The sequence below is a fragment of the Mesoplodon mirus genome (genome assembly GCF_964341445.2).
Source record: "Mesoplodon mirus genome assembly, chromosome: 16".
Lineage (NCBI taxonomy): Eukaryota > Metazoa > Chordata > Mammalia > Artiodactyla > Ziphiidae > Mesoplodon > Mesoplodon mirus.
In genome coordinates, this window is record NC_138992.1 from 15,918,338 (window position 1) to 15,944,200 (window position 25,863).

General features: G+C 39.8%; 1 protein-coding gene across 2 annotated transcripts in view; it reads right to left on the bottom strand.

Annotated features, from left to right (window-relative positions):
• The window catches only part of TBC1D31 (TBC1 domain family member 31), a 63,033-nt gene extending 37,685 nt beyond the window's left edge, over positions 1-25,348 (bottom strand). Inside the window, exons 1-7 of one of the 2 annotated variants that reach the window (XM_082600820.1) lie at positions 25,112-25,348; positions 20,817-20,963; positions 16,883-16,998; positions 13,466-13,644; positions 5,900-6,051; positions 2,939-3,098; positions 37-237 (exon numbers count right to left, since the gene is read on the bottom strand). In XM_082600820.1, the coding sequence (XP_082456946.1) occupies positions 37-237; positions 2,939-3,098; positions 5,900-6,051; positions 13,466-13,644; positions 16,883-16,998; positions 20,817-20,963; positions 25,112-25,188 (1,032 nt within the window). In that variant the 5' untranslated portion in view covers positions 25,189-25,348. Of the gene's footprint in view, positions 1-36; positions 238-2,938; positions 3,099-5,899; positions 6,052-13,465; positions 13,645-16,882; positions 16,999-17,179; positions 17,254-20,816; positions 20,964-25,111 lie in introns of those variants that run through there. The other variant, XM_082600821.1, reaches the window with a different exon arrangement.
• Between the last annotated feature and the right edge of the window lie 515 nt (positions 25,349-25,863).

A 25,863-nucleotide genomic window follows, 5' to 3' on the forward strand; every position in this document is an offset into this window, starting at 1 on the left:
TAAAAGAAAAAAGATACAGTTTACTTGATAACATACCTTATTTATTTCTTTTGTTAAAGTCTGAACTGAATATATGTTCAGACTTCCATTTTCCATAATAGATGCAATGTACCGTCCATGGGGGCTAATTGCTGATGAACTAATTCCTTCGTCAAGGCTCCCAATTTCAAAGAGAAGTTTACACGTCTGTATATTAACAAATCTCATAATGCCATCCTGACACAGCACTCCAAGGACCTAAGAGTAGAGAGAAACAACATATGAGTTCCTAAAACACATTTAAGAGTCAAGCCTCAGATGCTAACTGGACTTTCATTATGCTGATCATTTCGCAATGTATACAAATACTGAATCATCATGCTGTACACCTGAAACTAATATAATGTTCTATGTCAATTATACCTCAATTAAAAAAAGTCAAATGTCTGCAAGTCAAACTACACACATACACACGTGTGTATTTATATATGTTTTCTTTTCTTTGGTGGGGGAGGGAGGACAGTCAGAGGCGATTATACTCGCAGAGAGCCGCCACGTATTTTAAAATCCCTAATTAAGGCTCATGTAGGTTTGCCCTGTTCAGGTCCAGAGAAGCCTGGCTCTACCCAGAACCAGTAAGGAGCCCATCCTGGGAGACTACAGAAAGGTCACCTAAGAATCAGCCCTCCCCACAGGCAGGCGCATCTCCACCACTCCCTCCAGAGGGAGTACAGACGATGGCAGGCCTTCACCTTGACTCCACACCGGCCGCCAGAAGCAAGGACGGTGGAGGGCTTGTTTCTCTTCTCCATCCCTAGCCTGACCGGAGCTAACACCTGTCCTGCTGCTCCACACAAACCTGTGACTCCCGCGGTTGTAACTAGCATTTGGGCTGTGGAGAGGGAAGGTCTGCGAGCTGCAAGGGCAGTCGGGCTGCGGGTCGGAGGGAAGCTAGTCTTTCAAGGGGAAAAAAAATTAGCTGTAACGCATACAACTTAGAACTTAAAAACACGTACTAAAAAAGCTTCAACACGTGAAACAATAAACCCCTCTGCTGCCTTGTCCACATACAGGTTCTTTTCCCCAGGGCCACCATGTGATCTCGTGAAACGCTGATGTCCCGTTACATGAAAGACTATAGTCTAGAGGTGGTTGGAGGCAGTTTGAATGTGACAACCTAGAAAGCATGTTCTGGGGCTTCCCTGGTGGCGCAGTGGTTAAGAATCCGCCTGCCAATGCAGGGGACACAGGTTCAAGACCCAGTCCAGGATCCCACATGCCGCGGAGCAACTAGGCCCGTGAGCCACAACTACTGAGCCTGCACTCTAGAGCCTGAAGCCACAACTACTGAGCCCGTGCACCACAACTACTGAGCCTGTGCTCTAGAGTCCGTGAGCCACAACTACTAAGCCCGTGTGTCACAACTACTGAAGCCCGCGTACCTACAGCCTGTGCTCCTCAACAAGAGAAGCCACCGCAATGAGAAACCCGTGCACCACAACAAAGAGTAGCCCCTGTTCACTACAACTAGAGAAAGCCCACGTGCAGCAACGAAGAACCAACGCAGCCATAAATAAACAAGTTTATTAAGAAAAATAAAAAATAAATAAATAAACAGCATGTTCTTCTCTGGGTCAGATGGTAGGACACCCTCTTATTCACAGTTGACACAACCTCTCTGGAAGGCAATTTGGCAAGATCTATCAAAATTACAGATGCACCTAACCCTGGTACCACTATTTTAACTCTGGGATTTTATCCTACAGACAGGATGTGTAAAATGACATGTGCAAAAGTTATGTATATTAAAAAAAAGGGACATCCCTGGCGGTCTAGTGGTTAAAACTCCGTGCTTCCAGTGCTTCCACTGCAGGGGGCACGGGTTCGATCCCTGGTTGGGGAACTAAGAACCCACATGCTGCATGGCTCGGCCAAAAAATAAATTAAAAAAACCAAAAACAAACAAGCAAACAAAAATGCTATTTAGTGCAGCATCATTTGTAACAGAAAAGGACTGAAAACAGGCTAAGTGCCCAATAATAAAGGACTGGTTATAAAAACCTATACACCTGTGAAAAAGAATGAAGTTCTGTACTGACATAGGAAAATCGTCAAGGTAAACTAAGTTAGGGAAACAAGGTAAAAAAAATGGGAAAAACATAAGATTATATAACAGCAGTGGGTTACGGAGAGTAAATAACTGGGCAAATGGGAGAAAAGAGTAAGACTTCACTTTATGCCTTTTTATATTTTTTTATGTTTTCAACCACGTGAAAGGATTATCTACTCAAAAAACTTAAAATAGATATGATACACACATATATTATACATAAATACACAAGACACACACATACACACACACAATTTGTTAATGTGCAAGACCCAAGATAATTTAAAATAAGAAAGGTTCAACTACTCGACTATTAAAGAGAAAAAAGGCGTGTGGCGGGGGAAGCGCTTTGTAAACTAAGGCAAGATAGAAAGAAAAGACGTCTCATAGGATTGAGGCAGCTATGGTAGATAGAACACAGCGTAACAAAGTGAGAACATTTCAGTTCTAGTCCTACCTTTAATCCTTATAATTAAAGGAGTGTTGACAGGTCACTTTGTGTTTCTAAGCTTCAGCGTCACAATCTGTATAATGGTGCGAATACCTTCCCTGCCTACACTCAATGAATTCTTTAATAAGGATCAAATAAAAAACAGCATGCTTAATCACCCTGTAAACCATAAAGTATGACATAAAGTATACTGATTTTAGAAAAAGGGCAAGTTATCAGTAATATACAGAACCTAAGATTTTTCCATTTTTTCAGTTTTAGACTCTTTACAAGTTATCAGTAATTTCAAAACCTTGTAACAATCAGGCTACAAGTTAAATAAGAGAACTAACATAGTGCGGAAATTGATAACGATCTTTCCAAAAAAGTACAACTTTACTAACATTTATATTACTAACCTGATTAGAACCAGCATCAAAACTATCAGGAAGAAACTCTAGATGGCGAATGGCTCGAACTTTGGTGGGCATCTGGATAATTCTAAATAGCTGTTTGGCTTCCAAGCACCACAAATGAAGATGATTCGATTTGCCCCCAGCAGCCAGGATTTGGCCATTTCTATATTTTAAAAAGGTGAGAAAGTAAGACTAGATGAATTATTTATAGCAGCACTGTCCAATCTGATCCCATAAGATGATAGAAATGTTCTGTATCTATGCTGTCCAACGTAGTCACTACTAGCCACATGTGATTATTGAGAACTAAAATGTGGCTAGCGCTTCTGAGGAAATTAATTCTTGATTTTATTTAATTTTTATTAATTTAAATAGTCCCAGGTATCCAGTGGCTACCATATAGGAAAACTCAGGTTTACAGTAGATTTTTTTTTTTAACCTATTGAGTTAAGATACCAGCTTAACAAATATCTGTTTGATGACTTGACTGGGAGTTTCTGAGTAACATTTATATTTTATAGCATAATCTCAAAGTCACTTACTACTAACCAACTTTCTGTATTTCACATACGACTGTACTGAACTGATAATAGCATTGCTATATGAAAAACCAAAAAGCCCAAACTTTTTTCCTGCCACAGAAAGCTACTTTATGTTTAAAAGGTACAAAAAGAATAAGCTGTATTGATTTGCAAGGTTGTTGCTCATTCATTCACAAAGGATTATAAAGTGTCTACTATAAGCTAGGTTTCACTCCAGGTGCCAGGGACACAGTGGTGAACAAGAAGACAGGTAAGATCCCTGCTCTCAGGGGATTTTCAGTCTAGAGGAAGGTAAAGAAACAAATAAATGAACTTGATATCAGCTGTTAAGTTCTTTAAAGAACTCTAAAACGAGGTAATGTTACAGAGCTGGGAAAGGAGGAAGATCTACTACATGAATGATGCGAATGGGCCAGTCATAGCGTGACTTGGAGAAAGAATTCCATGCTGGTCAGTATTCCTGACTGGCCAGAACAAAAATGTTGAGATAGGTGTAAATAACAAAGAGAAGCCACACTCAAGTGTGGCTGGAACACACTAAGGGGAAATAAGATGAGAAAAGGGAGGGAGGCCTAGACCAGAGGACAAAAGATCTCAGGGACATGGCAGGGAGCTGGATTTTCTAAGAGCAGTGGAAAGCCTTTTATGGGAGTTCAATAGGGAAATGACATGATCTGACGTAATGATTTGAGAAGACCACTCTATCTGCTTTGTAGACACTGACTTTAGGAAATGAGACTGAAAACAGGTAGACCAAATAAGGGAGCTATTACAGTAGCCTGAAAAAGACTACGATAGCTGGGACTGGGGTAATAGCTGTAGCAATGGACAAAGGAAAGTAGACCAATTCAAGATACAGTTTGGTAGAGTTGATGGGATTTACTGATAACTCAGAAGAAGAGGGTGAGAGAAAGAGAGGAAATAACATCCATTAATATCTGGAAACAATGACCAGCCCACCCATAGCAAGAACCTAGCATTCAGATTAAGTGTCAATATATCATTTCCCACAAAAATAAACCCACGCCCTTTAGAGAAATGGCTGATTCCAGGTTTGGGACAGGAAATATACAAGATAAGATAAGACTGGAACATCTTGTTGGACCAAAAAGAATGAGAACTATCACAGACAACCGGGGTTGTATCAAAAGGGTTCATTCAAAGCCGACCTGAAGAGGATCCCACTGGTCAAAGATGAGAGTACTGGAGCATCACTAAGAATAATAACTTTAATGGGTCAAATCATGTCAACTGTGTTTAAGTCCACGAGCTTACAAAGATTAAAGACAAAAAACTTCATCGGCCACCTTTGAAGATGCCAATAAACCAATCCATTATTTTGGTGAAAAAAATTTTTTTTAAAAAATAGGAAGAAATCCAGCATTTATCCTGCCTTTCCTTTACAAACTGTACAGTAAAGTAACCAAAGAGTTGAGAGGCAGTTTCTTCCTTTTTTTTTTTTTTTTTTTTAATTTTTATTGGAGTATAGTTGATGAGATGAAGTTTCTTTCTATAGAAGGTTTTGGTTAGTAAGGGAGAAGGAAAGACAGAATTAGAATAGCACCATTTGCTAACCTCTAATGCAACACACGATATCTAGGTAATGATCATCAGTGGCCACTAATATCATAAGAGAAAGAGTTCTGTGTTCCTCTTGATGAAGGTACACAAACCGCCTACAATGTCTTCTTGCCCCCAAATCAAACCAGATCAAGATCAAGCCTCCAATTTATAGGAAATATAGGTGTAACAAGTTTATAGTAAATATAGATGAGAGAAGATCATATTAAACAGCATCACAGGGATGCAAAGAGCAAAATCCAGAATGTAGAAAACCACAGGACAAATGACCAGTTCTTTAACAAATAAACTGCAAGGAAAATATAAAGAGATATACCAACCGAGGCAATGTGTGAACCTTATTTTGTTCCTGACTTGAACAAACCAACCATAAAAAATAATTATTAGACAAGTCAGGGAAATATGAATAACTAGATATATGATAATATTATATTATGAATTTTTAAAAGTCTGATGATAGTACCATGGTTATGTTTCAAAAAGGGTCCTATCCTTTAGAGATACATGCTGAAATACTTATGCATGAAATGATACACTTGGGCTTTGCTTTATGACGGTGCAGTAGAGAAATGGTAGGTAGAGTAATAGACAAAATAGGAGTGGCTATTAGTTAATGCTTATTATGACTAATGAGAGTACTAGCCTTGAGATTTCATGTACTTTTATATTTTTGTGTACATTTTCCACAATAAGTAAAAAACTTATTACCATATCTTAGATCATATCTAAGTTTGAAGGAAACTTTTGCTCATAGGACAATAAAATACTGAATGAAAATTTATAAAATTTCCCTGGAAGTTAAATTTCATAAAAATCCTTAGTGTCTTAAAGAGAACATTACCTGGTCACAGCAAACACTTTGTATAATATGCTAGAGCTTTCAGGTGGAGCTGGCAATTGATATTTGCAAACAAGAGTATCACATTCCCAGGCGAAGATGGAATTGTCTTTAAAACAACTGAGGATGGTATTACTTAATGGTAGAAAGAAAACCTAAAGAGGAAGAAAAAAAGTTATTGTTCATATAAGGATCATATAACCCTCTTTAAATTTAAAATTTACAAGTAGTTAATTTTTCTGTCTTAAAATTATTTTTTCTTAAACTGGAGAAAAATACATTTACAACATATGACAGGGGAGAAAACTGATATTTTTACATACTATTATAAACTAAAAAGAAAAGGTAAACTCCTTTAAACAAAAAACAGGTGACTATAATGACTAGGCCATTCATAAAATACTAGGTAACAATTTAAAATATTTAACCTTATAAAAGATTCAAATGAAAATAAGATACCATTTTATGTGTATCAAATTTATTTTAAAATAATGCACACACATATACATATACACAAACTATACATATACTAACATACGTATTATATTTATAAGCTATTTACTAATATAAATACTATATTGAGTACTAACTACAGATAAGTGTTAAAAATATTAAATGTTGGTGAAAGTATAGATAAAGGCACTGTCATACACTGCTGCTGATAGTAAAAACTGGTTAAAGATACTGTCTAACAGCTCAACAACCTTAAAAATCTCTCTCTTCTGAACTAGTCAATCTGCTTCTAAGAGTTAATCCTTTGGGGAAAAAATCAGCAAGATGCTTTAAGATAAATGTGTATAAATGTTTGTTAAGCATTATTTGTAAAAGTAAAAAGTTGAAAACAAATACATGATATTTTATTATGTTCAATTTATTTAATGGACAGATGAGACTGAAATTGGTAGTCAAGTTGAAAATACCATTTTATTCTCCTAATTTCTATTTTTCTATTGTATAAGCAGTAAGCAATGCTTACTTTCGATAATATAAAATTTTTATTAAAGTTGACCAATATTTTCTCATAAGAGTTTCAATGGCCTCAAATATAATTTTGCGTGTCCTTTGTGTAAAACACACAAAGTGGGGTAGGAAAGGAAGCAAAGAAAAAAAGAAAATGAAAAAAATTCAGTGTCCTAAGGACAAATATTCCTACCTATCCTCGCAAAATACTGGGTTGGCCAAAAAGTTCGTTCGGTTTTAAGTAAAAATAAAAGACACATTTTTCATTTTCACCAAGAACTTTGTTGAACAACATATGCATTAACCAAACGAACTTTCTGGCCAACCCAATAAAACCCCAGAAAGAGCTTGCGACATTTCACACGGTTTGATCATAAGCTACAGCTCTAGCTATTTATTCTTTTTTTCCCTTATTTTTTCCTCAATATAGCTTTGGTCTTACATTTCACTCCTCTTTTGAATTACAGAATAATTATGATTTCTTTATACATATGTCTGCCCACAGGAGATCGACCCAGAGACTCTATGCATGGGACCACAAACACTGTGGACAAAATTGAGTGAGAGGTGTCATCCTTCACAGCTGCCTTGGGATGAAGACCCTTGGTTGGTTTCTGAGAGGGCAGAGGTCTTGTCTATCTTGTTTATTTTTGTGTAGTCAGTGCTGAGCACAATGACAAGAATGTAGTAAAGGTGCTCAACAGTATTTGTTGAATAAATGAATGAATGAACCTTTTTCTGAGTTGTACAGTATATGTATGTCCATCTTTAACAGTTAATGCTGAGTTCCAGGTATTTATTCTTTCCCATCCAGACCAGCCTTCTTAACTGCATTATAGCTTATTGTAACACTTTACATTTGAATGTATCTTGTTGCTTCTACTGGTGTGTCTTTACAAGCTTTATTATTATTATTATTATTTTTTTTTTTTTGCGGTACGCGGGCCTCTCACTGTTGTGGCCTCTCCTGTTGCGGAGCACAGGCTCCGGACACGCAGGCTCAGCGGCCATGGCTCACGGGCCCAGCCGCTCCGCGGCATGTGGGATCTTCCCAGACTGGGGCACGAACCCGTGTCCCCTGCATCGGCAGGAGGACTCTCAACCACTGCGCCACCAGGGAAGCCCCAGCTTTATTATTTTTAAAATATGTGACTTCCTGTGTTGGCGAGAGAGAGGGGCAGGGACTCCCAGAGGAGGCAGGGCACCTTTAAGGATTTGTTACCTTTTATTCCGACCCCTGACCTATCACACACCTTCACAAATTTACTGGCGTCAGAGGGAGTGCTACATGCCTTGGGGATGAAGTGTTCAGTGTCTATAGCACTGGATTGGAGTGTCTCTGAATATTCAGAATCTGGATATAACTGTCATCACAGTAATGAGAGAGAGCTGTCCTGGGGAAAAGCAGCATCAACACTGCATCTACCATGGCTTTCCCCAGTGTTACAAAAATAACGGGTCAATAAGGCATCTACATGAAATACTGTAACCTTGCAACAAATTTGTGTTATTGTCACCCATCCTATTTCATACATATAATTAGGAAATGATTCTAATAGGTAACGACATTACTATAAGAATTTTAGGGAATTGTAAATATATATATATTTACATATATATTACACATATATACCAGTATCTGTTTTTTTTTTTTTTTTTTTTCTTTTTGCGGTATGCGGGCCTCTCACTGTTGTGGCCTCCCCCGTTGCGGAGCACAGGCTCCGGATGCGCAGGGCCAGCGGCCATGGCTCACGGGCCCAGCCGCTCCGCGGCATATGGGATCCTCCCAGACCAGGGCACGAACCCGTATCCCCTGCATCGGCAGGCGGACTCTCAACCACTGCGCCACCAGGGAGGCCCCCAGTATCTGTTTTTTGATAATAGTGCTAAAAAAACATACATACACACATATAAAATATACTATGGAACATACTGGTTAATTAGAACCATCTACTGAGGACTAAAGCTAATAAGACAATAAAAAATGGTAACTCAACTACATCAGGTGCTGATGCCCTTGACTGATCCAACTCCTCCTCACTTTTGTCCTGAGCTCACTCTGTCAAGGACAGTCTGGTAGGTCTTTTGCCAGTTTCATTATGTTAAGAAGATTTGTAATGTGAAGGTCTTACAGAAAGAATTTGCAGTGAATACGTTATAATCTATAATGAATGCCCTAAAACACTGTTTCAAATCTGAGGTCAAAAAAAGTGACTTGAGGGAGCTCCCCTGGTGGCGCAGTGGTTGAGAGTCTGCCTGCCGATGCAGGGGACACGGGTTCGTGCCCCGGTCTGGGAGGATCCCACATGCCACGGAGCGGCTGGGCCCGTGAGCCATGGCCGCTGAGCCTGCGCGTCCGGAGCCTGTGCTCCACAACGGGAGAGGCCACAACAGTGAGAGGCCCGTGTACTGCAAAAAAAAAAAAAAAAAAAAAAAAAAAAAAAAAGTGACTTGAAATTTTTATTATAATTAGCAATATTTTTCTAGAAAAGTAATAAAGTTTATTCCTACTGGGAGAAGCAAAAGCTTAAAAGTTAATGAACATCAGCTGCTATTTTGAGGCACAGCTGTGATAGATTGTTGCCAACATGATTATTCATTACTAGATTTGTGATTTTAATTGCCAGATTTTAATGATTATAAAATTGTTCCTAATGAATCATGTCATTATTTATATAGTGTCATCTCCTGACAAACATAAAATGCTTAGAAAAAACTTCAAAAGCACTAATAAAATATACTCTTTGGAGGGCTGGCTGAAGTTTTTCCTTACAAAATATGAAAATCCTAGCCTTCCCAATTCACTTTTGAGAGGTATGTGAGTGCTTTCCAAAGTTGAAAGACTTGAGGATAGTAATAAGAGAAAGTTAAGGTCAAATATACAATTCAGCAAAAATTGAGTGAGTGCCCGTTGTATACAGAGACTAAGTTCGGTAACACACTATTCAATGTTTTCTGACACCCATCACAAAACCTTTTCTGATACATACTGAACGACAGTAATTAGAAATCTCAGGATTTGTTCCAAAATCTTTAACTAAGGAGCTAAATATCTTACCTCCAAGTATCAAAAAAAGAATCAAAATTTCCTAATTTGAAGAAATGTAATTGGTCTACCTGAGAGGCAGTATGGTGTAACGGAATGACTTCAGAGGGAAACAAGCTTCCGTTCAGAACTGCAACTCTTTCATAAACAATGTGACACTTTCTGAAGTGCAGTTTCCCCAATTGTAAACTGAGAATAATAGTATCTACCTTTTAGGATTATTTAAGCTTAAAAACAACAAAACAAAGTGTTAAGTACATAGTAAGGACTCAACAATTGGTATCTATTACCATTAGTGTTAATTACCGCTATTGCTAGGTACAAAAATCAGTGGAAAAAGGACGGAGTAGTAAGTTCTCTAAAAACATTTTGAAATCAAAGGTCTGTAGCTCCGTATCTGAAACCTTTAGGGACAGATGTGTTCCAGAATTCAGAATTACTTCCAATTTGAGAAAGGTAATACAATGCATATTCTGTAATATTATGTAGAACCCCCAGTGACCTGGAGCAACATTCCATATTCAAACATATTAATATTTCAGCCTCATGTCAATTTAGTTCAGATTTTGCTGCTAGATGAATTCCAATCAGATTTTGCCACAAAATGAGTTATTAAAAAACATCTGGGTTTTTGAGTTGCTAATAAGGGATTGTGCATCTATTTAATATAGTTCAAAAGAAAAAGAATACAGTTCCCTTATAGCTTTTTAAGAAGATATGTAATTGCACTGAGATAATCCCATAATAAAGCTAGATAATAGATAACAATAATAAATAACATTAACAACAATATAGAAATAGCAGCTGCAGCTAACTTGTACTAAGCACTTACTATAAACAAGCATCGTGCTAAGTGCTTTGCATAGATTATCACATTCAGTCCTGAAACTAACCCTGAGGTAAGCACTATTACTATTTTCATCTTACACACAAGGTAAACAGCTTGTCAAAAATGTTTAACGTGAATCTACTCAAGACTTTAGACCTAAATTCAAGTTTACAAGAAATACAGGTGAGAGAACAAGTTAAATGACATAATGAGGAAACAGCAAGACAAATCCAGAATGTGGGGCATTTTCCAACACAACTAACTGGCCTGGTCTCTCAAAAAAAGAAAAGAAAAATTCATGTTATGGGAAAAAAAGAGAAAGGTAGGAGACCATTTTAGATTAAAAGAGCCATCATAAAATGAAACCCACAGAATCATGTGTCACCAGGTGTCATCAAGGAAAAAAAAATCACAAAACTTTTATTTAAAATATAAAACCAGGGACTTCCCTGGTGGCACAGTGGTTAAGAATCCACCTGCCAATGAAGGGGACATGGGTTCGATCCCTAGTTCAGGAAGATCTCACATGCCACGGAGCAACTAAGCCCGTGTGCCCCAACTACTGAGCCTGCGTGCCACAACTATCGAAGCCTGCTTGCCTAGAGCCCGTGCTCCGCAACAAGAGAAGCCATCACAATGAGAAGCCTGTGCACCGCAATGAAAGAGTAGCCCCCCCTCGCAGCAACAACGACTGAGCACAGCCAAAAATAAATAAATAAAATAAATAAACTTATATAAAAAAATAAAGTATAAAAGCAGAAACTGCAATAAAAATATAAGTGTAATAAAAACTTGATAAGAATAAAACTTTTACTTTAAGATTAGTTTATAACTATTTCCTATTTTCAACAGAATAAGCCAGGAGTGACAACCACCTGATTCATCTCCAGTCCTTGTATGGTCCAGGAGAGAATGGCTTTTACATTTTAAAATTATTTCATTTCAGATGGTTATGTAAGTACACACATAATATCCTCAATTTTGCTCCTGGCCAGCAAAACCAAAAATGTTTACTATCTGGTGTTTCGAGGAAAAGTTTGCTGGTAACTTATAGACTATGATGTTCTATTATTTTAGAATATACTTAAATGTATACTGCATACTGTATTCACATTTACTACATTTAATTTTATTCTCTTATCACAACCATTTGGAATCCTATTTTTTAAACTAAAATGTCTGAATGACCAAGGCAAGGCTAAAACTGGCAACTACTCCATGTATACTAATTGTAATTTCACGGTGAAAAGAACAGATGGTTTTTGTGTCATTGTTTCATGACTGTTTCCACTGTGGGTTCAACTTTCAATATTCTCTACCTTAGAACTTAAAATTCAATTTAAGTATTAAAGCAGTTAAAGAATAAAAGACCTACCAAGGCATTTGGCCTAAATACCTGATGAGTAAGCTGGCTATAGCTTTCATCTTTTTTAAATTATTAAGATCTCTGAGATTTCATAGCGACTACAAAATAAATTTTTGGTTGACATGCACTGCTAACTGTTCATGTTGATAACCAAGAAATTAAAAGCAATACTGCATGTATAATGTAACCTGAAGCAAAATAATTAAATGGGAGATGCAGACAATCCTGAAAATAGCATTTAGCTAATCAAATAGAAGAAAAAAAAAACCTTAAAAGCAAAAGAAATGGATTTTTAAAAAAGTGATATATATGTACAATGGAATACTGATCAGCAATAAAAAGGAACAAACTACGGATACATACAACAGCATGGATGAATCTCAAAAACATGATGCTGGGGGCTTCCCTGGTGGCGTAGTGGTTGAGTCCGCCTGCCGATGCAGGGGACACGGGTTCGTGCCCCGGTCCGGGAAGATCCCACATGCCGCGGAGCGGCTGAGCCCGTGAGCCATGGCCGCTGAGCCTGCGCGTCCGGAGCCTGTGCTCCGCAACGGGAGAGGCCACAGCAGTGAGAGGCCCACGTACCGCAAAAAACCAAACAAAACAAAAACCCATGATGCTGAATGAGAAAAGCTTTTACACATACCATTACTGACCAGCTCTACTTATGTGAAATTTTAGAACAGATAAAACTAACCTATGGTGGAAAAACATCAGAGGAGTGCTTACCTGGCAAGGGATATAATGTAACTTTCTGGGATGATGGTAATAATAGGTCTGCACATGTTACAAAAGTGTACGTATTTGCCAAAACGTAATAGATGAATACTTAAAGATTTGTGCATTATACACAAATTTTACATCAACAAATACTGAACCCAATTAAATGTAGTTAATTAAATGCAGGCTTAAAGCATTGATGGGCAAGCAGTGATGTCTGCAATTTACTTAAAATGCAAAAAAAAAAAGATGAGTTAATAAACAGAGGGACAGAAAGATGGATAGATCCATAATACAGTTTACTAACATGTAAGTACAGTAAAGTATAGTATAGTAGGATCTAGACCATGGGTGTACATGTGTTCACTGTGAAATTCTTACAAATCTGCTATATATTTGAAATTTTTCATAATTGGGTTAAGAAACAAAACGAAATCAACCAGCTAAGTAAAAACTAACACCTAACTAAAGTTGAAGTTACACACTATAATAATAATTAAAAAAAAAAAAAAGGTTTGCTTGTTGCTGAGTTATGAAGGCATAGCTAAGTGGGACAAAGTCAACCATTACTTATAATATCTATATTCTGCTGATCAAGAAACTAGCCTGAGAAGCACAACAGACCAAGATGTGGCCCCCTTCACTGACCTTCTGTATACCCACAGACTGGAGAATATTCAGCTTTCTTTTTCTTTGAAAGGTATCCAAGTTCCATAGCTGTGCTGTATCAGAAGAAGTAGTGATGGCGTATCTCCCGGATGCGTGCACAGAGATCGAGAACACCGATGATTCATGTCCTCTCATCCAGCTAACTAGCTCCTTGGTGACTGTGGGAAAAAGGAAAACAGTTATACAGGTCAAACCCTATATTTCATCTGAGAACTGATTCAGTTGATGGCTAGGGATTAATGAGGTCCCTCCACCTCCGTTAACATCTAAAAAGAATGGAAGCCAGTGGTTGGTTGATGAAGTGCACCATAGGACATGTTAGTAACATGTGTAACACCGAGGTTGGAGGAGAGGAGGCCGAAAGAGGGTTTAAGAACAGCTTGAACGTGACGTGATGGAGTCTGGGCTTTCTCTTGAAATAGTTTTATGCAGAAGAATACCATATCTGGTCTGCTTCAGAAAGCACTTTGAAGATATGGTGGATATACTAGAAAGGAGGAAGAGATTACAAAATGACTAGTTTATCTGTTGCTGTAATAACCCAGGCAGGAGATAAGGAGGGTCTATACTAAGAATGTGGCAATGGAGAAAGGAACAAACTCAAGAGCTACAAAAGAAATATCAAAGGACTCAGTGATTAAATGGATGTGTTGAGACAAAAGAGGAGTTGAGACTCCAGTGGCTCTGGTTTAGTTACATAAGCAGGTGGTGATTCCACTACCTGACATAAATACACAAGGAGGGACAGACTTAGCAGTGTGAGAAGAGGTAAGAAATTTGATTTTTTACATTGATTTGGTGTGTGTACATGTGTGTGTGACACATAAGCAGAGAAAACAGTCTGGTAGAGAAAACACCAAAAACTCTTCATAATAATTATCAATGAGTAATAAAATTACAGTGATTTTTACTTTCTCTTTACGTTTTTCTGTGTCTCCAAGTTTTCTGTAATAGGCATGGTATACTTTTATGGTCAGATTTTTTTCCTCCAGAAAGATGGAAGTGGGGAGAACAGTCAGAAAGCAGGATGTAAATCTGGGAAGCATTAAGACACAAAGTAGGTCAAAACTGAAGATAGAGGAACAGATAAACCCTTGGGAAGCGAGGAGTGGTTTCGAAACACCAGTCTGAAGTCTGGCATTACTTAATGCTCAATTTTTCATTGGCCTTCAGTGAAATGAGAAAAGGATAACGTAATGAGTTTTTCATAAAGCTAAATTTAAAGTACTACCTTTTAATCTGTTGTATCCTTCTAAGTTTTATGTTTTAAAAAAATCCCTTGTTTTCTGAAATGAAGTTACATTGTTTTTTTCCAATGTCAATCAGCAAAATTAAAAGTTGACAACCTATGTTGGTTCCTCTACTTTTTCTTTTTAATTGGGTCAAATACCCAAAAGTCTGGGAACCACTAAAAGAACCCAGAAAAGAGTCGGAAAAGTAGACCCAAGAGAGGTAACAGTAGAAAACTAAGACTCTTGAAGTAACCCAAAGTGTTAAAAGCTACGGAGAAACAAAATGAAGAGGATAAAGAGGATGTACACAATCAGAGGTTACTAAAGACCTTGGAGATAGGAGTCTTGGAAGCCTGGATGGGGGGCCTAAGAGTCAGAATCCATCGATGGATGCTGTGAAGAAGCAGCATTTGGCAGCAAAGAAAGGGAGGTAGTTGGGGAAGTAGAGATGGTATCTAAGGAAAAGGCTTGGTTAAGAGGGGTTTCCATAAGACAGAAGACACTATAAAAAGATAAAACTAAGAAGAGAGGAGGAGAGAATGGATAAAATCCAAGGAAAGCAATCACACAGGAGTTTAAAGACTTAGTTTTTCAGAACTTCAGTGACAGCGGTGTTTGTAATATCAACAATTGGAAACAGTTTAAAGTCCATCAATAGGTTAATAGGCTAAATAATTATGGTATTGCAAACATTATTATAGAGTATGAATACTAAGTACTGATCTTAAATATATAAAATTTTCACGAGGTAAGGGAGTGATTCCACCAAACAATATAAATAGGATGATCATACATTTGTTGCAGTATAAAAAAGGTATACGCATAGAACACAGATTGGAAAGATCAGTCCCTGTTATAAAAACACTGACTGTGTCTCTGGGCATTACTGCAGGATGACTGCCTTTTCTTCCTGCATGTGTGGTGAGAGGGTACTAGAGATTAAGAGCAGGGACCCTGCAGCTTGACTCCCAGATTAGGAATCCTGGCTCCACCGCTTACCAAGCTGTGGGAACTTAGTCAAGTTACTTCTGTGCCTCAATTTCCTCATCTGCAAAATGGGCATAACAATGTGGGTTATTATGATAAGTAAAATTAATTAATATGTATAAAATCATAGAACAGTACCTGGCAAGGAGTAAACACTATATAAGTGTTAGCTATCACTATTACTACCATTCTTATTATTATTGTTTATAATTTTTCTAAATATTATAATACATAGGTTACATTAATAACAAGAAAAAACAATGCAGTTGAGATTTTTTTTCTTAATAATAAGTTCAGTTTACAGAACTCTAAGTTCTCTGTTAAAAAATATAATGTGGTATAAAATACATAAGTTATATTTAAAAAGTGTTTATTCTTGTACCTGTGTAGTAAGGAATTTGGCCTTCAAAGAGAGGTATGGCCTTTTTCCAGACTCCAAGGAGGCAACCTCTAAACCCTTGGAATTACTCCAGTGGTAGGAGTGTCTTTGTTATTTGTGGTGGGTCCCTGGACAACAGCAGATGGTTTATGCTAAGGAGAGAACCTCAGAGTGCGGACTGGCCACACCAGAAAGACCAACCATGCGAGTGACTGGAAGGTTGAGGCTTTCGGCCACATGATGTCAGCCCAACCTCCAGAGAAGAGGAGGGCTGGACACGGAGTTTAAAATCAAGTGGGCAATAATCCAATCATGCCTATGTTATGGAGCCTCAATAAAAACTCTGGAAGTCAGAGCCTGGGTGAATTTCCTGGTGTGGGAATACTCGGTGCGGATGGCCACACATGGATGCTGGGAGGGTAATGTGTCCCTGGGGACAATGGAAGCTTCTCTTTTGTGAGCCTCCCAGATTCCACCCTGTGCGTCTCTTCCTTTGGCTAGTTTTAATTTGTATCCTTTTGCTACATCAAAACTATAACCATAAGCATAGTGCTTCCCTGAATTCTGTGAGTCATTCTAGTGAACTCCCAAACCTGAGGGTAGCTGTGGGGAACCCTGAGTTTGTAGTCTGTTGACCTGATGTGAGGATGGCCTTGGGACCCCCAAACCTGTGGCTAGTGTCTGAAGTGAGGGTCATTGGGTGGCGTCTGATCCCTCAGACTATACAAATCAGCCAACTCCCTGCAGTATCTCTGTCTGCATTTCACTCTGCTTCAAAAGAGAAATAGGACTTCTTACCTGTATCGAAACATTTAATAGAATAATCAGCTAACGCCACAAGGAATTCAGACTTCCTATGAAGATTAAAGGCCAGAGCTGTGCAAGCTTGCGATGTTCGCTGAACAAGATTAAACCTATGAAGAGATTACTGCGTTAGTATCAGAAATTCTTCCAATAATTGTAAAATTTCACATTGGAGGAGTCCTTAGAGATGAAGAAAATGAAACCCAGAAAAATGAGCTCCCATTTTGGCAGAACAAAAACAGATTACGAAGAGTGCTACCTGCTATGTAAAGGAGTTTGGATTTTACTTACACAGAATGGGAAGCCATCAAGAATTTTTGAGCAAAGCAGAATCATGGTCAGGCATGTCTTTCAGGAAGAGGATTCTGGCAGAGTTGGCAAATGGACAGGGGGACAAGAAGAGATGATTAAGAAAGCTACTACAGAGACTCTCAACCAGAGTTACGGGTATAAAATGGAAATGACGAATAGGAGAGGTGTCAGAAGTCAAGTGGAGAAAGGCCCGGTGACGCATGGAACATGGGGTGAACAGGTAGGAATCAGGAATTCCTCACGCGTGAAATGAAGATAAGAAAAGATGTCTCGTAAGGTTGTTGTGACAGTTAAATGAAATAATACCTGATGATTAAATGAAATAATGTATGTTAAGTACTTAGCAGAGTACTTGGCACTTAGCCAGAGTTTCATTTACCAAAAAATGAAGGTTTCAAGCTTAGGCAAAAAAGGAACCCACGTGGGGGTAGGAAACAATCATTCTGGTTTTAAACATGTAGAGTTTAAGGCCCTTGAAAAGCATTTAGAGCCGTGCTGTCCAAAAGAAATGGAAGGCAGGCCACATGCATAATTTAAAATTTTCTAGAAGCCACATAAAAAAGTAAAAAGAAACATATGAAATTAATCTTAACATATTTAACTTAATTCATTGTGTATCTAAAATATTACCTTTTTTATTTTATTATTTTATTTTTTTTTAATATTACCGCTTTAACATTTCATTAATAGAAAACTGTTAGAGATATTTTACATTTTTTTTTCATAGTAAGTCTTCAAAACCCATCTCAATTTGGACCAGCCGCCTCTCAAGGGCTAAAGAGCTCCATGCAAGTTAGTACCCACCACATTAGTCCAACCTAGAAGCTCCTCAGTGGGTGGCAGAAGCAGGTGTGAGAATACCTAGAACATGGAAGGAAGCAGGCCAGGGACAGATGCCCAAATAGAATTGAAAAGAGACCACTGGGTTAGGCGATTAGCAAGAGGCAGCCCATTGCAGTGGGCTTCAGAACAAGACAGGCCTGGTTTCAAGTCACAGCTACGCCACTTACACCTCTGCCCAGATGTGAATATTTACAGAGAGAAAAGGGACAGTGGACAGAATAAAAGAGAGGAATACTCATGGTGCAAAGTCCCAGGGGCGGCCACAGAAGATAGAGATTAGCGCTGGAAGAAATTAGGATCACCTATTTCTACAAAGGAGGTGGCAAAGAGTTATGGATGGTTGAACTTACAGATATAGTTGAGGTTCCCTTGAGAAGAAAGGGAAGCTTGAGGGCGTCTATTTCCTCATGAATTAGGAGGCTAGGCAGTCAGAATAAGAGTAGAGTCTGAACATAGGGAATCACGGAAATTGGTAAAAGTTTGGAATATTCAGAGAAGAATGGGAAAAGCACACGACAATAGATACAAGCACATGAAGTACTAGCGTCACCGATGCTGACGTTCATTACTCTGCAATGGGGTCAGTCAACAACTATTTTTAGTTTGTTCGGTCTGTTATTTTCCTTAGTGGGAGCAAAGAAGAGACAGGGGTATTGATTTAAGATTGGGAACTAGGGCTTCCCTGGTGGCGCAGTGGTTGAGAGTCCGCCTGCCGATGCAGGGGGCACGGGTTCGTGCCCGGGTCCGGGAAGATCCCACATGCCGCGGAGCGGCTGGGCCCGTGAGCCATGGCCGCTGAGCCTGCGCGTCCGGAGCCTGTGCTCCGCAACGGGAGAGGCCACAACAGTGAGAGGCCCGCGTACCGCAAAAAAAAAAAAAAAAAAAAAAAAAAAAAGATTGGGAACTGGCTGGGTAGGTTAGCAAGAATAAAGGGTGGGAAAACTGTGACTATTACGTTTTTGGTAAGGAGTAGAAACAATGATTAACAGATGTCTACCTAGTAAATCACAGATAGATAAATCATATATGACCTCTTCTTTCCCTGAACTATTTGAGAATAAGTTACTGAGATCACGTTTCCCACAGACAAGGAAATTCTCCTATTTAATCATAATATAACCATCACAATTAGAAAATTACATTTATATATTACTACCATCTAATCCCCAGACCCCAGTTTTGCCCATCGTCCTAATAATGTCCTTTACAGCAAAGGGACCAGTCCAGGTCCAAGCCTTGACTTGCCATGTGTCTAGGCTCCCTCCGTCTGGAACGGTCTTCAGTCTTTCCACAACTTTCATGACCTTGACCCTTACGAAGATCACAGGCCAGTCTTGTTCTACAATTCCCTTAATTCAGCTTTGCCTGCTGATTCTACTGATTAGACTCAGGTTTCCTGTCTTTGGTAGATAGGACTATCACAGAAGTAACCCTGTGTTCTTATCACTGCACCCTATAAGGTGGCACACGAACTTTGATTTGTCCCACTAATGGTTAATTTAATTTAAATCATTTGATAAGGTGGTGTTTGCCAGGTTTCTTCACTGTAAAATTACTCTTTTTTTCCTCTTTAATTAATAAATATTTTGTGGGGAGGTACTTTGCGACTATGCAAATATCCATTCTCATTAAACTATCTGTTTGTTGATTACAGCATGAATTCACGAATTTCTATTTTATTCAGTGGATTATGACCCATCACTATCAATCATTTTGAAACGCAAATAGTCTCCAATCTGCCCAGAGAGAGCTCCTTCAAGCTGACGTTTACGTCTTTTTGACACATCCCCATCATTCTCTGAACAAGCCCTTCTTTCTGGCTACAAAGTGTTCCAGGCTCATCTCGTTCTCTCCCTGCCCCCATCCTGAAACTGGCTATTTCTGCAAGGATCCCTGATTTCTTGTACCAGAGAGTGATATTTAGAAAAGAACTGGGCACTAGGTATATTCATTACTACTGCGGTGTTACTGCTCCCAGGTCCTATGCGTGGACAAAGCTAGGAAATATATGTACATATAATTCATTCACTTTCTCATACACACACCTGTGTTCATTTCTGTGTCTGTCTATATATCCTCAAAACCAGGAGTTCACACAGATATACCCAGTTACAATCCAGTTCCACAGGGTTCAGTCGCGTTTCCTCCCTTTCCATGTTTGTAACTCCCCTTTCCAATAGTGAGGAATCTGGCCCCCATCATCCTCAGTCTATTTACTCATTTGACCAAACCTCCCCTCTTTCCCGTGATTGCCCTGCCCCCAGGCAGACACGTTCTGACTCTCTGGCTGCGCTAACAGTTTTCCCTCCCATCCACCCACCCTCACTGCACAGATGCCTGCCTTAATCAATCCCACCTAATTGCTTTTTCACTAATTGTTCGGCAAAGGAAGAGAAGACGAGGAAGAGTAAGGATCAATTCTCTAAAACTCCAGATCTAGTAAACTGACAATAATGTACAAAGGAAACTGTGTTCTTTCTAAACAATTAACAGACATTAACTGATAAATTAGCAATAATACAATTTTAAATTTAAGGGAAAAAAAGCTACTAGAGATGCTGTTAAAACCAGAACTTTAATTCTCTGAAAAAAAATCCAACCATTTTATCTTTCTATTCTTTCTCACGTTATTCCATCAACACTTATGACAGTTTTACAAAGTGCCTGAAATACAGTAAGAACTGAATAAATCTTTCTGAATGAATAATTAATAGCAGGTGCTAAAATAGTCAAGGAATTAATTACTTGGTAAACATCCAAAGTATCTGCTCACCTGTTTCCATACAAGTCAAAAACATAGATATTTCCTTGATGGTCCCCAGCAATTAAAGAATCACCTGAGCTATCAAAAGCCACATTCAAAAATCGCAAAACTTTGGGCAGGTAGTCAGAAGTGTTGTGAATGATGTTCACTATAATTCTGTCAAGAAAACAAAAACAAAAACCATTAAATTCTAGGTCAAGCGTTACTTGTTGTCATGAAAACTATGGATTTTGTAGTATGCCTCACTAATTTTGAAGTTTTCTGCCTACCCCGTCCTTCCCTCTCCTACTGCTGCAGCTCCTGTCTCTCCTAGGAGCAACCCTACAAGGATTTCTGAAAACTGTTCCGGAAGTTATTGTCAAAGTAGCTACCATTCATTTATTTATCAAATACCTGAAAACCCAGGGTGTCAGACACTGAACAAGCCAGGAGCTAAGAGTAGTTGATAGACAGGGGCCCTGACCTCAGGAAGCTTTCAGTTTAGTAGTAAAGACAGACACTAAAAAACATAAACACACACATGAAGAGATTTATAAACTGTGATTAAGTCATAGACAACAGGATATGATAAGAAAATGTATTTCTGATTGAGTAGTTGAATTGTTACATCAAGCAACAGACCCATGGTAAAAACAATGAAGTAATAAGTGAAAAGTAGTTTTATATAAATCACAAGCTACCACATGTGAGAAAAATTTCAATTCAATATCCTAATTTTAAGATAGCCTAATGAGATTTTGTTTTTGTGATTACAGAACGTTCCAAGTGTACATGAGTTTTATTTTCAGGTGTAGTTGTCTAAAGCTATTATTTTTTGAGAGGAAGATCATATACCATTTATCTGCTGAAAAGAAAACTGTTATAAAACTTGTAGCACAAATTAACTAACTCTTTAAAATAATATATGTTTATATTTGGGTCACGAAGACCAGAAGAGTCCCATTCTCTCCTGCAACAAGTTTCCAAATCACGAAATTTTTTATCTTAATTGACTTTCTACGAATTTGAATTTTAATATTAGAAACATCTGCCTCATTATCACTTCATTTAAAAAACACTACATTGAATTAAGTATATCAAACATTTTCTATAGTTTATCTAAAAGTAAGGCTTTCAGACTCATTGAGTAAAACAGTAAAATTATTTTTATCTAGTCCCTGACAAGGATTCTTGGCTTGACCAAACTCTAGTCAGGCTCGCAAACCTTCTCCTAGGCCCTTCTGTGCGCTCCCTTATAAAATCTACTTTTAGCAAGAATGCTGCTTAGTCAGTTTAATCAGAACCCCCTACCCTCAATACTACTGTCCTTGACATCCGATGGGTTCCTCATCCTCCACCATCTCCCAAATGATGTCTGATCACCTTGGCCTGTCTTCAGCAGGAATCCTGTGAGGTAGATTTATCCAGAACTCCCTTAACCCCAGACGTTTTCTCTTAGTTATTTTCCATCCACCGATCCCCACCCTTCTCCTTGGCTATAGCTTCCCACTCGCCCAGGCTATATTCAGGACTGAGCCCAGTTCTACCCTGAGGTCTTGTTTCCTCTATCGCAACAGTCCTGAATACAGTCTGTTTTTACTTTAACTACTGTCCAGCTCTGTTTTTTTTTTTGCGGTACGCGGGCCTCTCACTGCTGTGGCCTCTCCCGTTGCGGAGCACAGGCTCCGGACGCGCAGGGTCCATGGCCATGGCTCACGGGCCCAGCCGCTCCGCGGCATGTGGGATCTTCCCGGACTGGGGCACGAACCCGTGTCCCCTGCATCGGCAGGCGGACTCTCAACCACTGCGCCACCAGGGAAGCCCACAGCTCCGGTTTGTGTCTGACATTCCCAAAGGGGGATGGGGGGAATAAATGTATTGAAATAGTAAGTAACAACATCGAAATGTTTCCTGGCAATTAAGCTCAGACCAAGCAAACGACTTTTTCCTCCAGTCTTTTTTCTGTAACATTTATTATGTGTCTGGATTACATGATCACTGTTCAAAATACGGAAAATACAGAAAAGCACTAATAATTTGATTATAACCCTACCATCATGATATAATCACATTTAATAGTAAAATTCTGTCCTTCTGATTTTTCATATAAATCACACATGCAAATATTTATTTTAAAACGGCTTTTCGGAGGTTCCCTGGTGGCGCAGTGGTTGAGAGTCTGCCTGCCGATGCAGGGGACATGGGTTCGTGCCCCGGTCTGGTAAGATACCACATGCCGCGGAGCGGCTGGGCCCTGTGAGCCATGGTCGCTGAGCCTGCGCGTCCGGAGCCTGTGCTCCGCAGCGGGAGAGGCCACAACAGTGAGAGGCCCGCGTACCGCAAAACAAAACAAAAAAAACCCCAGCTTTTCAATTGCTCACAATTCGCCTGACAGAGTTCCTCAGTCCTTAAACATAGTAAAAACATCAAATATTTACTGAACACCAAGATGCATGAGACACTAATTCCCTAAGACAATCTTGCTGTTAAGTATGATTATCTTCACTTACAGCCTAAGAGATTAACTTGCCCAAGGTCACAGAGCTAGTAAGTGGACATTTACTTCAACTAAAGTCCCTCTGACTCCACAGTCAGGGCTCCTTGTTTCTCTCAACACCGTAACAACGGGTTTTATTGAATAGAAAGAAAGCTATGTTTTAGTGGAAGAAACAAATGAGGATATTTGCACACAAACTTGTTTCTTTCATTTTTTGAATCTTGCATGTGTATCTAGATATTTTATAACAGCAAGAAAGAGAATTATTGTGGGTTGGCGTAACTTTTACAACATTTAGAGAACATGAGAAGTAAGGGTGCTATTTACATAAACTCCAAATTTGGAAATGAAAATCTCTACTGAAGTACCCCTATTCTAGATAACATGTTTATTCAATGGAGTTGATGGACAGCAGTATTGTTAGGCGACCGATAGCAACCAGAAACCAAAGAAACCACTGGTACAATGTGCAGCAGTGTGCTCTGGGCATGTGTAGTTGGCACTCGAAGTCTACTGATTTGTTGAGGAGCAAGCAAAGGATCAACAGAAAAATTACGAGAACAAGAAACACACTGCAATATGAGTGCAAATAAGGCAGCAAAGTTCACGGAATCCTAAGGAATTAGAAGCAATAAGATTAATCTGTGTGCAGCAACTGGAACCAAGATGGCACCACTTTGGGACAAAGGCTTCCATTAAAGTCACCCAGAAGCCTCAAACAGGACAGATACCTGGGAACTGAATGAAAAGAAGAGTTGGGGAGGGAGGGATGAATGCGCAGGGCAACAGCAATTTTTAGGGCAGTGAAAATACTTTTTGAGACCATAATGGTGGATGAGTCATTATACATTTGTCCAAACCTACAGAATGTAAAACACCAAGACTGAATCCTAATGTTAACTGTGGAATTTGGGTAATAATGATGTCTTCATGCAGGTTCATCAATTGCAACAAATATCTGGTGGAGAATATTAATAAGGGGCAGGCTAGGCATGTGTGGGAGCAGGGGGTATAAGGGAAATCTCTGCACCTTCCTCTCAATTTTGCTGTGAACCTAAAACTGTCCTAAAGAAATAAAGTTTATCAAAAAAAAAAAAAAAAAAAAAAGCAGCAGCAACGGCTAGCCTTACTAAAAAGAGTGTCCTACCTTGTAAACCGTAACCCCTCCCTCCACCACTATCACCACCATACACGTTAATACGTAAACTCCAAGAGACCCAGAAGTTTGTTTTGGTCCACAGCTGTCCCTCAGCGCTTAGAAGCTTGGCACATAGTAAGTGCTCATCAAATAGTCGATGAGCGAATGCTTGCCTGAATACAAACAATGATTCAGGGATGGATAAACTGCGGCATTTGGAAGGGTGAGAAGTGCATTGTTCTCCTCCTCCCGCATCAGTTCCTCCTCCTGAGTTCTTTCCCAGCTGGAATAACTAACGAATATTTACTGAGCATCTACTGCGTGCCAGGAATACTACAGGGATTCTGTGTTAATTAAGGCAGGCAGTCCTGGTACTCATCAGAAACTCAAATTCCCTGGCATAAATCAGGACCTCCCGCTCCACGTTGATCCTAATGAGACCCCGTCCCCAGGACTGGGCCGGGGGTCTCTAAGGATCATGAAACTCAGGGCACCTGGGTTTCTGGAGGTCACCCAACCCAGGTATCCGGGGCAGGATCAGAGCCAGGACCCGAACCTCCATCCAGCCCCCCTCACCCCTTCCAGAGGTGCTCCCCAACAGCCCCTCCAACGCCTCGCCAAAGCCGCGGACCCGCCCCTCGCCGGCGGCCATCCCCCTCCACAGCGCGCGCCTCCCGCCGCGGCCTTTACCCGTCCCGAGTGGCCGGGGATGGTTTGCGGTGCCATATCTTGCCGCTCTCCTTGTTGCCCAGGTTTACGCTCTGCATGTCGCAGCCCACGCGCGACCGCCGCCAGTCCAGCGGACAACGGTCCCGGTGCCTTTCCGGCAGGCCCCGCGCTTCCTGCCCGGGAAACTTGAGCGCCGGTTGCGGCTGCCGGATCCCCGCCGACCGTACCAAGCGCGCACAGGCCGCCGATCGGACGGCGCTAAACCCCGCCCAGGCGACCCCTCCCGCTCTGGACAATGGAATCAGCCTACGACCTTCTCCCTTAGACTCCGCCCCCTTTCGCGTCCGTTCTCCCCACCCCACCCACCAAAACCTTCTGGGAATCGTAGTTTTCTGCAGGTGTAACCTGGCGCGCGGAATCGGCTTGGGAATTCTGCTTTCTGGGGCCCTCGCTGGGTTTTAGGCTTTCAACGGAAGCAATAAACGTGATTTTTCCCCAGGGCCCCCAGATCCCGTTTCACGTTGCGTTTAGGGATTGAGGAGTTTTACAGACAACTAATAGAGAAGCAAGGACCCAAATGCATTGAGAATTGAAGGGTTCCTTTTATAGAACACTCGGGTTCAAAAAAGAACCTTGATGGAGTCCACTCTTCTTGACCTTTTCTTTTTTCTTTTTTTTTTTTTTTTACCTTTTCATCATCGTCATGAATGTTGTTTTAATTCCGTAGTCTAACAAGAGGCTCCAGTATTATGGCGTCGGATCCCCCAGTCATG